Below are 15522 nucleotides of genomic sequence, written 5' to 3'. Positions count from 1 at the left end.
ATCTTCATGTCAGGGGCTCATTCATGTTTAAAGGAGGAGAACTGGCTTCTTAGCAAATGAAACATGAGGTGTTCAGATGTAATGTGGTAAAGTAGAAGAACAGCCTTAATGTGTTTTGCCTAATTATTTTATTTATTTCTTATTAGATCATGTATATGTATACAAAACTTATTTTCCTTTTTTTTTTTTTGTCTCTCTTGACTCTTGCCTAAACTCTAAATTGTTGTTAATTTATTATTGAATTTGAAACGGCACATTGTAGTTTCTTTATTTTCTTTATCTGGGTGCCCAGCACATTGTAATTTCTGCATCTATTATTAGTAATACAGTGGAAACATTCAACCCCTACTCTGTAGTCTGCACCATTATTACTTGTATAAAACGGTTGGCACCATTTAGACAACTGCGGGTTGAATGTGTGTCCTTGATATAGACTTGTAATTAATTATTAACCAATGACTGCCTACTACACTCGTCAGCATCTAAACTTCTGCAAATGTCTACATTTCCTGAGGGGGACCATTGTATTGTTTACCCAAAAGTGCTTCCTCATGAAGCACTAGAGCTGCCGCATCCCCATATCTCAGAGATGACTTAGGGAAGATGTTATTACTCAATAACATGATGACTAAAACTGTTTTGAAAAAAGAAGAAGAACTTAGTGCAACATAGGTGAAATAGCTTTTTTCTTTTCTTTTTTGTTGTATAATTACTCAGCAAAGACATGGACGTTAGCCCAATGCTGAATGAGGCCTCCATTCCCCATTCAGCATTGAATACAGTGTGCAAATTCACACTCAATGAATAGTTAAAAGTTGGGAATGCAGGAGTTGATAACTACAACAGTGGCTTGTTTACTTTGTGATCTACAGGTACATAAGCAATTTACCCCTGAAGTTGTCATGATTCTGCACATGCTGCAGTGACATACGCACAATCTAAGGCTAGATGTGTTGCACTCCACTCCAAAGAATCCACTGAATGCTTTCTCAACTCATCGATGCACCCCAGGTAGCAGCAGCAGCAGCTTAGCAAATGTATCCAACTCATTGTTTGGTGTGCATGCAGTCTTGAAGAATTTGTGTGTAAGACATTTTATGATTTATTTTTCTAAAGATTATTTTTGGGGGATTTTCGGCCTTTATTTGATACAGGACAGTTTGAGACATGGAAGGGGAGAGAGAGGGGGAATGAAATGCAGCAAAGGGCCGGAGTGGAACCCGGGCTCGCTGTGTTGTAACCTCTATTTATAGGCGCCCGCTCTACCAACTGAGCTATCTGGGCGCCCACATTTTATGATTATTGGTGTAGCTCACGTCTGTTTTTTTTTTGTTAGGGTCTATAATTTCTACATTTACAATGGTACTTATTTAGGCACTCTCTAGGAGTCTTGATACATATGATTCTGCAGTCCTGCAGACAATATGTTTTTGTTAATTTGGGAACTGTGCAGTACAGAACACTGCAATCCTGATATGCTTTATCACCAAGTAAAATCAAATCTTTCTAATTATCAATTTTAAAATCTCTTTTTCAGCAATAACTGGAATGTGTTGATCACATATGTATACAGGCACATGTGAAGTCATGTTTTTCAATTGTAGATTAGATGGTAGACCTGTTGTTATCTGGTGATTTTGGCTGAAAAAGTAAAGTAAGGCATGCATTTCACTGATTCAGTAAAGAGCAAACTCCACCATGGAGGAAAATCTGTTACTGTTGAGATCAGAATGCTAGTCAGGAGTGTGAAAGTGGCAAAATTACAGAGCAGATGGCCCGGCTGTCACGATGAGCTCCCATATTCATTCACTCATATTCATTCATCTGGTACAGCTCGCTCAGAGCTCTGACAAAGTGAGCACACGCTTAACAAGCTTGTTTTATCATTTAGACAGGAAAGCATCTCAAGACTAAAAACGGACAGAAAATGCAAAAGGGGGTTTTCTAGACTGTATAAAACAAGCTTTCTGACATTAAGTACCGCAGGTATTTCTCAGTGTGGCCCAGCGTTGTCATGATGTGGCTAAATATCCATCATAGAGTTTGAGATGTATCCACTAGTCGATACTTATCCACAGCTGTGTTGCCCATTTAGTTTTGTCTTTATCTTAATTTTTTTCCCTTTTTTGTCCTTCACAAGCCAAAGACCACAGCCTGACAACGCCGGCTCAAATTGGAACTTTTATGTGCCAGCTACAATTGTTAATCTGATTTCTTTTTTTAAATTTGCGCTGGCATAATAATAGTAGACTTGTCTTTTTCTTCTTTCCAAAATATTTTTTTAGATTGTAAATGCTAACTGCTGCCGACTAGTTTTGTTATGCAGGAGCAGAAGAGTCAGCTGGTAGCAGAGATGGCAAATCTACTCATTTGCCGTACTTAAGTAACAGTAGAAACTTGTGTTAAAAATACTCTGGTAAAAGTGGAAGTACTGATTTAACTTCTTTACTCAAGTGAAAGTAACAAAGTACAGGCTTGGAAATTTACTTAAAGTAAGTAAAAGTAACCTTGCGAATGACAACAATTTTTTAAGAAAAATTACTGAGAAACTTCTGTGGACATGGGAAAAACACTGGGTGATGTTTTTGCCAATTGGCCTAAAACATAACACGTACGATTATGATTATTGTAACAGAGACTAGGACTCAAGGTTAATAAGATTCGGACTGAGTAGCATGATAGGAATTTAGTTGTGATTCTGTGAGGATTCACAGATCCAGTTTCTCGTGTGTGTGTGTGTGTGTGTGTGTGTGTGTGTGTGTGTGTGTGTGTGCGTGTGTTCATTCATAAAATATGAATTACTAAACAGACAATTAAGAAGAGTGACACAGCACATTGGCCAGGAGTCATTCTTGATGCCTACTGTCTCAAACATGTCTCTCGGATAATGATGAGGATGAATGGGTGTGTCTTGCTGCTCGTCTGCCGAATCTCTGGGATCGCCCCTTTCTTCATTTTCAATCCTGCTGCCATCCGTACTTCTTTGTGCTAACGTTAGCGCCATCAAGCTGCAATGATTTGCTGCGAATAAATGCATTTCCTCGCCACTGTTGCTTGCTCTGGAGGGAACTACTAGAACTGTTGGGTCCCTGTAAATTATGAAGTATCTAGACCTACTCCATCTGGGAAGTGTCTTGAGAAAACTATTTTTAATGAATTGATACTATAAATAAAATTGAATTGAATGCTGCCGAATCTGAGTTGTCTTAGTGGTGCGTCAAATGCAACGTACAGTATAGTCCCATCCAATTAGATTGAATTCAGTATTGGATTGTAAACTTGTTAGGGAGGACTAGATTAGGACTGTATTTAAAGCTGAGTCTAGTTTCCAACTTGGTGGGACACCCCAGGTGTGTCTGTTAAAACACGGACAGAGACAACTTCACAACTGTTGATGCAACATGCAACCTAGCTAACACATGAAAAACAATTTTTATTTTCTCTCACTTTCTTGTCCGTGTGGCGCGTGCCCGCTCACGGTGTGAGACAGGTGTCCGCAATTCTCCGACATGGCGACCTCTTGTGCAAAACTAAAGTAACAAGCAAATTTTGTGAAATGTAAGTAGTAAAAGTAAAAAGTCGCCCAAAAAAAATAGTTAAATAAAAATATCTGAAAAATCTACTTGAGTGCAGCAACAAAGTATTTGTACTTCTGTTACAATCTCTGGCTGGTAGTTAGAATCGTTACGGGGAGGGGGGGGGGGAGGGGGGGTTGTGCTTTTTAACTGAAAAAATATGAGGCCACATGAGCAAAGCCTTTGAGCAGTCAGCACTTTCCAACATCTTTGATCTTATCTTCGTGTGTCAGGCCTCTATCTCTAGCTGCTCCCTGTTACAGAAATAGTGCACTATATAGTGTGTTTGCCATTTTGTAGTGGTGTTCGAATTCTATGCGGTTAATTTCATTCACTATAAAATACCCACAATGCACTACTAATTTGAGTGAACATACAATGTTCTCTACATTTTACTTCCTTATACCACAATGCAACGTGGCCACGTTTTGCTGGAGGAGAACAAGAAGCAGAAGTCACAGCAAAAACTGAACACTTGTTTGAAATCTACTTCCAACCTTAGGTAGAAAAAAAGATGAAGGGGCTGCAGAGAGTTTGTTTCATTGTCAGTTACTTTTTTAAAGTGTGCTCTCTTCCTTTTTTCCATTGCTCTGTTTTGTCTTGGTTTTGTGGCAACAGCAGCCTAAAGCTCATGAAGCTCTGATAAACACTTCAACTAATGCTGTTGCATGCACGGTTTTTAATTGGCAAGTTAAATAGATTTTTACTTAGGGGTTTTTAGTCCTTCCTGGGGGGGGGGGGTCCTTAACCACAAACACGTGGACGTAAAATTTCAAGCTCTGAAAATTGAACACACAATACATCACATCCAAACTTACCTTTTTATATACAGTACATAAAACTTTGTGAATGGCTGTTGACGCAAGCTATTTAATGGCAAAGTGCACACATACTCTTGTGTAATCTAAATGCATAGTAAAAACATAACCACGCACTAAAGACAAAGTGTCAGCTTTCACCGCTCAATGGTGTTTTTTGCTTCCAGCGTCACCTTCCAGGCAGCTGCCATTAACCCTGAACACAACTGTTACCTGGAAGGAGATGTTGGGGGGGAGACGCCAAACACCACTTTCACTCGATGACCCATTTTCATTAGAAACTGTACTTTTCATGGAGTAAAAATAATTGTCTGCCCGTTGTGGTTTGTGACTATTCTGTCTCCGGGGGCAACAGACAATATTTTTGGGGTTCCGGTGTAGCCGGCAAATATCTGGATAACTGATATCCGGGCCAGGACTTACAGTATTTTTGCAGGTGTTTTAGATCCAGTCAATAGTTATATCTCTATAAACAGATATCTGCAGATAATGGAGATAAATCATTTATATAAAAAAAAAGCAAAATTGTCAACAGACAATAGCCGATGGGTTCTGAGACTGCAGCCGAGGCAGTGTGTGTGTGTGTGTGTGTGTGTGTGTGTGTGTGTGTGTGTGTTATGTTATACTGAATCACTATGGATAACTAAGAGCACGGGTCTTCAAGGAGGGCAAATATAGGACACTGTATTTATTTATAGCCGGCCACCTGCAGCCTTCACACGTGTTGGGACATTTGGTAAACAGAATTGAGCTGCCTACAGTCTGACCGCATATCAGTCCCAGCACTGACAAAGAAGCCAAGCTGAGCCTCTATTCTAGGTTAGGTTAGGTCAGTCGCAATGAGCTGCTCACTGGTCAGGAGGATCTTTACTGGGGATCCAAAACCCTCTTATACATCCATCTTTAGTTACCTTGGCTCAGTCTGATGCACAGTCACTTGAATTCATGCACTTGAAACAGAGCTGAGCAGGTTGTCCGCCTGCCACGTTCTTGTTGAAACCTTACCTGGCTGGCCTTGCCACTAGTCTTAACTACTTTCATCTGGTGTTTTCTCTCCAGGACTTGTCAAGTGCATGCATGTGAACACCCATCCTAATGAAAGGGTATGGTGGAATCAGGTAGACTCAAGTGGCAAGGCTATTTGTCAGTGTCGCCCTCTCTCTTTTAGATTTCTCTCCAAGAAGATTACTAACATGCCTTATTTCAACTGCATTGACATGTTAACCATTTTCACCAAGTGCCTAAGTGCAAAATGTAGTTTATCGGCATGTGCATCCCAGTAGTCACTTGTTTAATTATTTGTTCCATGTAAACAAGTTATCTTGCAGCTGTCTAATGAAAGGTTAGTTGACAGTTGTTAACGCCACTTCTTAAGTCTTCTAAAGAGAGGCAATTCTGAATGTGTGAAACAAAAATAGTGTCCAAGTCTACGGATTTTAACGCTATGAGGCCTTGTTCTGACACCAAATAATTAAGAACAGGGATATTTCATGTTGATGTTTTTTTCTTTGTCTTCAACAGAAAATTTCAATACCACGGTCAGAAAATTCCAGTGAACTGCAAACGTTTACTTTCTACCTGTCCCATGTGGGCAGAGATAACCCCCAGGGCAGCTTCGACTGCATCCAGCAGTACATCACCAGGTGAAAGCAAACGCTCAATCGCACCCACTTCCACTCCTCTTTTATCAAACTAGTGCAGTGCATTGCGCGTAGGCTCGCTGCTGTTCTTTATTCACAAGTGACAGAGCTGACGCTCACCAGTAACAATACTGGCGAGTGTCTTCCACAGAAAGTCACTATATTTTAGCAAAAGTTGCTAAGGGAGTCTGTAACGTTATTAAATCTAGCTACAAAGTCGCTAAGTACAGAGGCTTGTACAATGCCGTGCTGCGCTGCGTATGCCGGATCGTTTGAAAGAGACACACAGAGGTTTCTTTATAGTTAGATGGGCAACCAATTCTTCTTTTGCAGTAACACAAATTAGGCAATCTGTTTGTTTATCATAGTTAGGATCTGAGGTAAATCAACAATCTTCTCAGTGATTCCCTGATGAACAATATCAGGACTTGGGCTCCAAGTAGCAGCTACTAAATGGAAAGATGCAATCCTGAGGTGTATTAGCATTACACAGGAAAATAAAATACTTCCCCATTTATTTTCAATAAAACGGATGTCGAGGGGTGATACAGGTAAGTAACACGGGATAAAATCCAGTCAAAACTGGCCCTTATACTAATAATGCTTCCAAAATTGAGTTTTGCAAATTGTGCCCAGTTGCAAAATAAGAACAGAGTTGTTCAGAACAGAAGTAACACATGCAGTTTGCTTTTGATATATCTTCAGGGTAAATGACTAAGTGTTCAAAAACATTAACTTTAATATTTGTAGTACTTGCTCTCGCTGTGTTGACTCTGTGTGTCGTAGCAGTGGCAATGACACAACACCTGCTTATGGTGTGGTTATATCCCCGTCTCTGCATCAAGCCCATTCAACTTGTTCTGCACACTTTCTCTGGCCTAACATGCAAACATTTGCTAGTGTCAAAGGGGAAGGAAGTAGAAAAACGGACTGCGGAACAACAATCTTCTGCCAATATGACTCTCAAGTCTCTGACCCCATTATTCGGAAAATATTTTTAACAAGTGGGTCAGGTGGTATTTATCCACATACCTGACTGGGTCCTAATCAACCTTGAGTTCAAACCTAAAGCCCAAATGACTCAGCTTCCGTTGAGTGCGCCAGCACCGTCTCATTTTCTGCCATTCCTCATAGACGTGGAGGGGAATCAAAGAGACCTGGAAAGTTAGGAAAGAATTGGATTTGATGCGTGAGTCTTACGATTTGAACCCACTGTTGGATGGAAAGGTAAAAAATTATATCTGTGCCCTCAGGGTTGTAGATCGTTGCAAATAGTGAGAGATTTAAGGTAAATGCTGAGAATTAACTTGTAGGGGTATGTCCTAAAATATAACATTTGTTTAACATATAACATTTCCTGTTTACTGCAAATAGCTGTCAAACTAATCAAATAGCACCTTCAAAATAAATAGATTCCCATCCAGTCTTTTCCATTCTCTTTCAATTGAAGCTTCTGGTCATTTTATCCCCGTCTTCCTCTCTCATTATCTCCTCTTTGTTTTGGCAGTGAAGGGAGTATTCAGCTGGATTGTTTGGGTGGGATCCAGGACAAGATTACAGTATGTGCCACAGATGACTCCTACCAGAAGGCCAGGGAAAATATGGCCCAGGTTGAAGAGGAGACTCGCAGTAGGAGTGCTATCGTCATCAAGCCTGGGGGAAGATATGTAGGTGAGGAAACACGGGACAGACAGACATGGACCTGAAAAGACCTGTATTTAATAACTCGGCTTTTGGTTGATGGGAAAAGAGCTATTCCCATTTTAAAGGTGATGGGGGTTAACGAGCATCAAGAGACTGGAATAATTTCTGTACCCTTCAAACAGCCAAATGGTCCATGTGTTTGCGTAGCTTTTTTCTGCTGGCACCAGACAGGTTGTTTGGGTCTGGGGCTGAATGGCAGAGGGCCAGCACACTGCCAGTACGCCTTATCAGTAACCAGGACTTTATTGAATTTGATGGTGGTTGCTTCCTCAATGGTTAGCTAATGCGCCACATTTATTGCAAACTGATCCTCTTTCTCTCTAAACCCACATACGGTATGTGATTTTAAATGCACACTGGCAGAATTATCACTGGGCATAACTCATCAACTTTCTGACTTCTTGATTTGGTCTCTGCCCGGCAAAATAAACCACATCGTGCTCCAGCGCAGTTGAAAACTACAGCAGTCCTGCCACAGTGCCTGCAAAAAAGTGCAAGACTATTCACTGTTCTGCAGTGAGTCAAAAATGGTTTATTCCGTGTGTGCTGTGGAGCCAAACAGTGTTTCGGACTCAGTAGCAGGCAACACAAGATTCAACTTGGGAAAAAAAAGGTCTGTGGGAGACAGTGAGGATAGCTGATGTTTGTAATGAACGGTGAGTTTGGGTGGATGGTGGCAGCAGTAAAGATCAGTACATGATACATCTATTGTGAGTCATCAGCAAGCTCCCTCAGCCATTATCAGTCGCTAAGATAAAAAGATGTTGACAGACATAAGTATATTTCTGGCTGAGATTATATTTTTTGTTCTTAAAACAAACAAGTATTGGCTTCTAGTCGAGAAGTCACTTAAGTGCTTTTCTACAATCACTGGTTTCACTGCTAGATTGTAGTACTAAATTCCTCCTGTTATTTTTAAATTGTCAGTTATGTAAACGGTATAAACTGTCTTTTCTTTAGAACGACCATCCTAACAAAGTATTTGGTAAGGTAAATGAACAAAATTGTCAATTATGAAATAGAATATTTTGGTATCTGTGTTTAAAGAAAATACTGTGATCAAACGGACAATACTATTCCTTATCCAACTACTCTGATGTCTACTCGCTAATGCCTGTAACTTCTCCACACCTCAGGTAAGAAGGTTCAGATCCGGAAACCGGCACCTGGCCTCTCAGACATCGCCCCGTTGCGGAGGACATCTCGGCCTGTCATCATCTCTAGCAACACGCTAAAGAAGGGCACAGCTCAGCACAGGCCGCTCCGGGAGCGCCTCACACACCTGCTGGCCCTCAAGCCTTACAAGAAGCCTGAGCTGATCCTGAGGTTGCAGAAAGATGGCCTCTTGCCATTAGACAAGGACTCCCTGGATAGCCACCTGCAACAGGTTACACACACACACACACACACACACCTATTGCCCTCTGTTGCCTCTCACCAACTGCAGGGGCAAGTAGATTTACCCATGCCTCTTTCTCATTTCCTAGGTGGCAAACCTGAATGGGAAAGACAACACCTTCACATTGAAGGACTTTTTGTATAAGGAGATTCAGAAGGACTGGCCAGGCTACACAGAAGGAGACCAGCAGCTTCTTAAGAGAATCATGTTTAAGTACGTCAGATGTGGATCACTCTTACTTTAAACCCACCCATCACCGTATTCTGATGATGCTTCTTTTTTCTTTTTCTTTTTAATATTTGCTTTAGCTGGGTAGACTATTCTTAAGTTTTACGGATTTGTGACGCTGCAAATCACCTTGTTTTGTTGTTGTGTTGACACTGTGGCGAGGGTGAGGCCAGAGGGTGATGGCTCTGGTATGTAAGGATTGTAGAGCTGCCAAGCTTTGTAGGGAAATGGACTGACAACTATGTGTGCAAAATATTTCCATTTTTTAATATCTTGGTACATAACCAATAGAGATTGTGGTGTATGATATTTTTTTAGCCTCAGGTAAAAAACACACACAAGGAAATACAAGGCTGCCTTGGATTGAATTGTGTGCAAATTATGTAATAGGTGAGCTATGGTTGTGTAAATCCCACCTGTGCTATTTGTTATACTGGCAGGTGTGTTTTTGTGCATCCACAGGAAGTTTTCTGTGTGCTCTACTGAATTTTGTCTAAGTGTTGTGTTTGTTGACAGCATGAGCTGCTGGCCCTCTTCCCAGTGGAAAAATCTGGTTTCTGAGGATCTGGGACACTAAGGAAAAGCAAGCTAAATATACACCAGGCAGAATTGCTCCAGTGCTCAGTTTGTGTTTATGTAGTGGACTCAAGAATAGCTCTTATTCTCCATAAGCTTAGTTTTACCTGCGGGTAAATGCTTGAAACGGCTGAAGTGTTAGTTTTTGAGACTGCTACGGACTTTGTATACGGATGGTATGTTTCATGTTGTATTGGGTTTTTGAAATGTGTGGTTTATTTTTTGTATTTTATTCAGCTACATATAAAGGAAACTAAAATTCCCGAACTAAAATTCCCATAGTTAGTGTTTATTTATTTATTACTATGTCATTGGATTTAATTTATTTCTGCCCACTCAGTGTAATTTCTGTGTATGCATGCTTGTATTTTGTCGGATTATTAACACACACTTGCTCCCTATCCGTGTCTCTCACTTTTAACTATACTTCGAGCTCTGTTTGTGAGTTTATCAGCTGACTAATAGCCTCCCACCTAATACCACCTTGCCCTCCCAAGCTCGTCTAGAGTTTTGAGCTAATGCAGTCAGTCACGCAAGAGTAGCACAACCGGAACGCACGTGATGCAACAGTGTTCCAGCACATGCTGATTCGTGTGTGAGGTGGCGCCCGTCCAAGGTTCAGCCATATCGTTGGGCCTGCTGTCTCGCTCGTAGCTCAGGCTATCTGTCCCCACCGCATGCATGATTGCACGCACACACACACACACACACTCTCTCTCTGTCTCTCTCTCTCTCTCTCTCTCATTGAACTAGGGTGGGGAATTGACTAGACTTGGTGTACCCAACTGCCCCCTTCTGATAATGTCATCCACTGTGACAGCAGCATCTCTGCATGTGCAAAGTGCTTATGGCATGTCCTGTTTGTGGCAGTGGCTTCTTTGTTTGTGCGGTAAATCTTTAAACCAGAGCTGGAACTGTCTGATCCAGCAAGCATACTGAAATATGTGTAAATATAATGTTTTAAAACAAGACCGGATCAACGGGATGGTTGTCATACATAGAATTTGCCAAGCCATGGTAAATTCTATGCATGAGTTGGTTAAGCACTATTTATCTTGGTTGGATAGCTGTTATTTGGCACCAATCTTTTGTTTTGACACTTCTCCTGTTTGACAGATTATTCTGGTACATAATGAGGTCAGAGTTTAGTGCATCATAATCACTCCTAGTGACTCAAGCCTCCTGTGGAAGGGGTCGGGGATGGAGTAGTATGAAAACAAGTAGTGCAGGACGTCCCTGATCCCATCGAATGACATGCAATTAGCGTTGTACTGTGCGCGTTGTGTAGTAAACCTCCCAAACATGAGTCTCATACCACTTTCTCAATCTTGTATTCTTCTGTAGAGAAGAATGTACAGCAGAATTGGACTATTAAACTGGTATGAAGCTGGTAAACAGATTTGATATTGAAGTTTTTTTCTGTCAGTTTTTGAACATGAAGTGTGTGGTTATGGTAAAGTGTTGCTTCGTCAAGTAGGCCCGTATTTTCTCTGTTGTCATGGCTACCCTCTCAGCTTTACAAATCAACTGTTGTAACTGTGGCTGTGTTTTTAAATGTCTTCATACATCTGTAGAATAAGTTTGTCACGGGCAGCTATGTAGCTAGTATTTTTGCTTGAGTATTTTCAAGCTCAAAGGGTATAAATCGCCATGATGGCTTTAGTTTTTTATTTTTTTTTTATTGTGTTGGTCAAACCAGTAAGCAACATTTGCACTGGATGAACAGTCGGATACACTGTAGTTAAAGGCTCTGACGTTGCTGCATTAGTGCAGATGGAAATGTTGTTTACCTCAACCGGTAGTTGGACAGATGAAGTGTGTTCGTACAGCGATGGTATGCAGTGTACAGTTTAAATTCTGCAGAAATTACATCCTGTTTTTATTTATTTTTGTGTGCATTTGTTCATACATGCATGTGTTCACTCTTAGAAAACAGAGCCAGGCCCAGAACAGCTCTGCCCCTCCACTGGAGAGCCCGCCCAAAGAGTTGGCCAGCAGCTCGCCATCTCAGGTGAGCTTCCTGTTTGCTCTTCTGTCTTTCTCTCACTCCCACACACGTCCTTTATCCCTAAGTTTCCACTCTGCTCTCAATTGTGTAATGTTAATGACTTTCAAGTACTTTTAAGTGTTTATTTCAGAGTTTCAGTAGTAATTTCTAGACAGTTACTGAGCTCTCAAACTGCGTGTATGCCTTGAGCTGGTCCACTAGAAATGGTAGGGGAACGTTCCACCTTTTCTTCCCACAGCCTGCTAACTGGGTCGTCCCTGCAGCCTGCTGGTTTCTGCTATTTACCCAGGAGGGGTTTTCTAAATCATCTGGCTCCCTCCAAACTGACTTCTGATTCCTCTCTGTCTTTTCAGTCAATTTCATATGCACATAAGTACATGTTTTCTTAACTGGTTCCAGTTGAACAGAATTACTTACCAATTGTTGTTTTGAGCTCTGCAAGAACCTTTAAACAGTCCCCCCACCCCCCGGTACATTTTGTTTTAGTGAAAGCCACTGCATAATTCAATTTTTCATATTTCTTGTGCTGCTGCTCTGTTTTTAGGTCAGCCCAGACTCTCAAGTTTACCCATTGTTTGCACTTCCATTAGGTAGAGGAAGGAGGAGCTGCTCTGTTTATATTAATAGCTCTTTCCTCTTAGATTCTTCTCACCTCAGACACCTGTATGTATGGTCCTTCGTTTCCGCTCCCTCCCTCAGTAAACGCAGTACACAAGGAAACAGTATCTAGACTCTCATTTAGATTCATTGGTCTAAAAAAAGAGCACCACAGCTGGTAAAGCTGTGTGTAAACCTCAGATAGGTGGGAGATGGATTAGGGAGAGCTGCAAGGCAAACTGGGCGAGCCCATGTCCACACAAAAAACTATAAATGCAAAAATAACTAGCTTTTTCAAAAGGTTTTCCGTTTACTCTGGAATACGGAAATAAAATCTAAAATCTCTTCATCTTTTTCATCTGAAGTGGGACTGTGGACCTCAGTCCCACTTTGTTCTCTCTCTCTGTCTCTGTCTCTCTGTGTGTCATACATAGCAGTTTTATTTATTTCTTTAGACCCAACACACAGTGATTGGGTCAGCCCCTCCCAAACAGACATTAGTGTGGGCTGGGTATAACAGGGCCTGTAATTAAATCCCTGGCATTGTCAAAAAAAAAAGAAAAAAAGACCGCACAGTCATCCTGTTCTTTGTGCTGCTCTTTCTTATTCCTCAGTGTTGCTTTCTTCATCCATCTGCTTGTAGTAGATCCTCTTCTCTGTAAACTCCCTTGTCATCCACTCTTCAAACTATTTTTGTTTGCTCAGACCATGATTGCATTTTTTTTTCTTACTCTTTCTAAGGTGAATTGAATTCATATCAAACCCCAATTTCAGGTTCTGCTGCTAAAACTATTTTCTTTGCCAGAAACGGCCCCCTGCCGACTTCATCGACCCTCTTGCCAACAAAAAGCCCAGGATATCGCATCTCGCCAGCAAAGCTGTAACAGCCACTGTTAATGGCAAGCTCAGCTCCTCCAACGGGAGAGGGGAGGCAGGTGAAGCGCAGGCAGGAGTGGCGGTTTCTATGTCAGACGGCGGCATGACGTCCAGCTCCCAGCAGCTCCCCGTGCTGGACATCCCCCGTCCTTTCGAAGCACTTTCAGATGTCAGCAATGACTCCAGCCACAACGGGAGAGATTGTGACTCTCAGGAAACGGCCGTGTCCGAGCGGCTGAGCCAACCTCCTTCGTTGTTCTCGGGCACGACGACAACATCTCCTGGACACGCAGGCGCCGATGGCCCTCGGGACAAGAGTCCTTCATCCTTCAGCAACAAGTCCAGGAAGAAGTCAAAAAAGCATAAAGACAAGGAGAAAAGCAAAGACAAGGAGAGGGTGAGAGAGAGGGTGCAGGAGAAGGAGAAGAAGAGTCGTGGTGAGCGTGTGCCTGAGCCTAGCCGAGCCTGTGCGATGAGCCCAGGAAACCTCACAAGCAACAGTATTCCACACAAAAGCACAGGTGAGATGAACAAAAACACACGCATCACTCCTACCATTCCCCTGCACAAAATGTCTTATTTACTACATTGCTTCACAGCTCTTGCATCAGATAACGATTTCTGTGGAGGGACACCAGTTAGTCATCACTATGAGAAGGTGATGTGTCATGTAGCGAGTACGTGACTCACCGATTAAACAGAGACACCTGCTGTCTAGCTTTATGTCTTAAATAACCTTAATACATGCCTGTGAGTCCAACTGGCAGATAGTATCTTCAGAGGATGAATGGTGGAAACAATAACTAATAATGATGCTTTATGGGTGTGGCCTTTCCAGTTGTTGTTTTTTTTTATTCAGATGAATTCCCTTTTTTCTAACTGCGTGACTCCGTTTTCAGATTTAAATGGGATGTGCAACAGTACCAGTATTCCTACGTCATCACCCGAGGTGGCAGACTATTTATTGTGAGTATTTAACGCAGTTGTCTCAGTTTTTTACTTTTTAAAAACCCCCGGGATAAAGGAATTTCATGGATTTGTGTTGGTACCTCTCATTAAGTCTCCCTGTAATAAGCATTGTTCCTCTCACTTAAGTGCCAGTGTTGACTTGCTATGTATACTTTGTTACTTTCCCCCAAATTCCCTTTTCAGTAACTTTCTCTTATTTCCATCCTAGGAAGTACACGGTGATCGGCTCTGCGGAGCAGCGTCAGAGGTATAAAAATGATTTCAACGCAGAGTACAGTGAGTACCGGGGTCTGCATGCTCGGATAGAGGGCATCACCCGGCAGTTCACTGTGCTCGACAATGAGCTGAAACAACTCCATCAAGGCACAGACAAGTACAAGGTACATTTCCTAAAGCACACACAAAAATCTGCTTCTTTTTTTATTTTTCATTTTTTTTCATATCTCTTAACCTTTTTTTGTGTTCTCTCCACAGACAATCCACAATCAGATACTTCAAGAGTATCATAAAATAAAAAAGGTTAGTTTAAGTCCTGCTATATCAGATTTTGATGGCTTAAAGTATGTTAGTAGATGTCAGATTGTGACTGTCTTCATGTCCCTTGCAGACTAATCCAAACTATAGCCAAGAGAAGAATCGCTGTGAATATCTACACAACAAACTGGCATATATCAAGAGACTTATTGCCGAGTACGATCAACAGCAACTTTAAAAGTAGTCAGTAGACATTGTTTCCCTGTTGTCTCTGGAAACCAAGCAGATAAAGGAAAACTCTGGATTCCGCCTGTGCGAAAAAAAAATAAAAATGTTCTCATGGAAGACGCCATGAAAGGAGTATTCCCCTCATTGGGGCCAAAGGCTCTAATGAGGGCTAAGCAGGACACGCAATCTTTTTCTTTTCCTTTTTTTTTATTTTTTTTCTCATTTCTTTTTTGGAAGACGGGGTTGTGCCTAGAGTGGCCAGGCCCGTCTGTGTAGTTACAATGCATTATGATGAATAGGTTCTGTGTGGCTTTGTTTTTCTCAACAGCCCACCCTGCTTATAGTGCACAGAGGTCTGAAAGAGTCAAACATGGAAACTTTTCTACTTTCTTGGGAGATGATCCAAATAGTCTTTCCTGGAGGAAAGGGG

At 41.6% G+C, this 15522-nt stretch overlaps 1 protein-coding gene across 1 annotated transcript in view; it reads left to right on the top strand.

Moving 5' to 3' along the window:
* Positions 1-15225, top strand: part of ell (elongation factor RNA polymerase II) — a 33349-nt gene extending 18124 nt beyond the window's left edge. The window contains exons 3-12 of the mRNA XM_034881612.1: positions 5915-6036; positions 7541-7704; positions 8874-9124; positions 9225-9349; positions 11870-11951; positions 13351-13942; positions 14321-14387; positions 14599-14770; positions 14865-14909; positions 14998-15225. Of these exons, the coding sequence (XP_034737503.1) occupies positions 5915-6036; positions 7541-7704; positions 8874-9124; positions 9225-9349; positions 11870-11951; positions 13351-13942; positions 14321-14387; positions 14599-14770; positions 14865-14909; positions 14998-15102 (1725 nt within the window). The 3' untranslated portion in view covers positions 15103-15225. The remainder of the gene's footprint in view (positions 1-5914; positions 6037-7540; positions 7705-8873; positions 9125-9224; positions 9350-11869; positions 11952-13350; positions 13943-14320; positions 14388-14598; positions 14771-14864; positions 14910-14997) is intronic.
* The last annotated feature ends 297 nt before the right edge of the window (positions 15226-15522 follow it).

Source organism: Etheostoma cragini, chromosome 9, assembly GCF_013103735.1.
Source record: "Etheostoma cragini isolate CJK2018 chromosome 9, CSU_Ecrag_1.0, whole genome shotgun sequence".
Taxonomy (NCBI): Eukaryota; Metazoa; Chordata; class Actinopteri; order Perciformes; family Percidae; genus Etheostoma; species Etheostoma cragini.
Note: the sequence above shows the minus strand (reverse complement) of the source record. Positions and strands in the feature narration are given on the sequence as shown.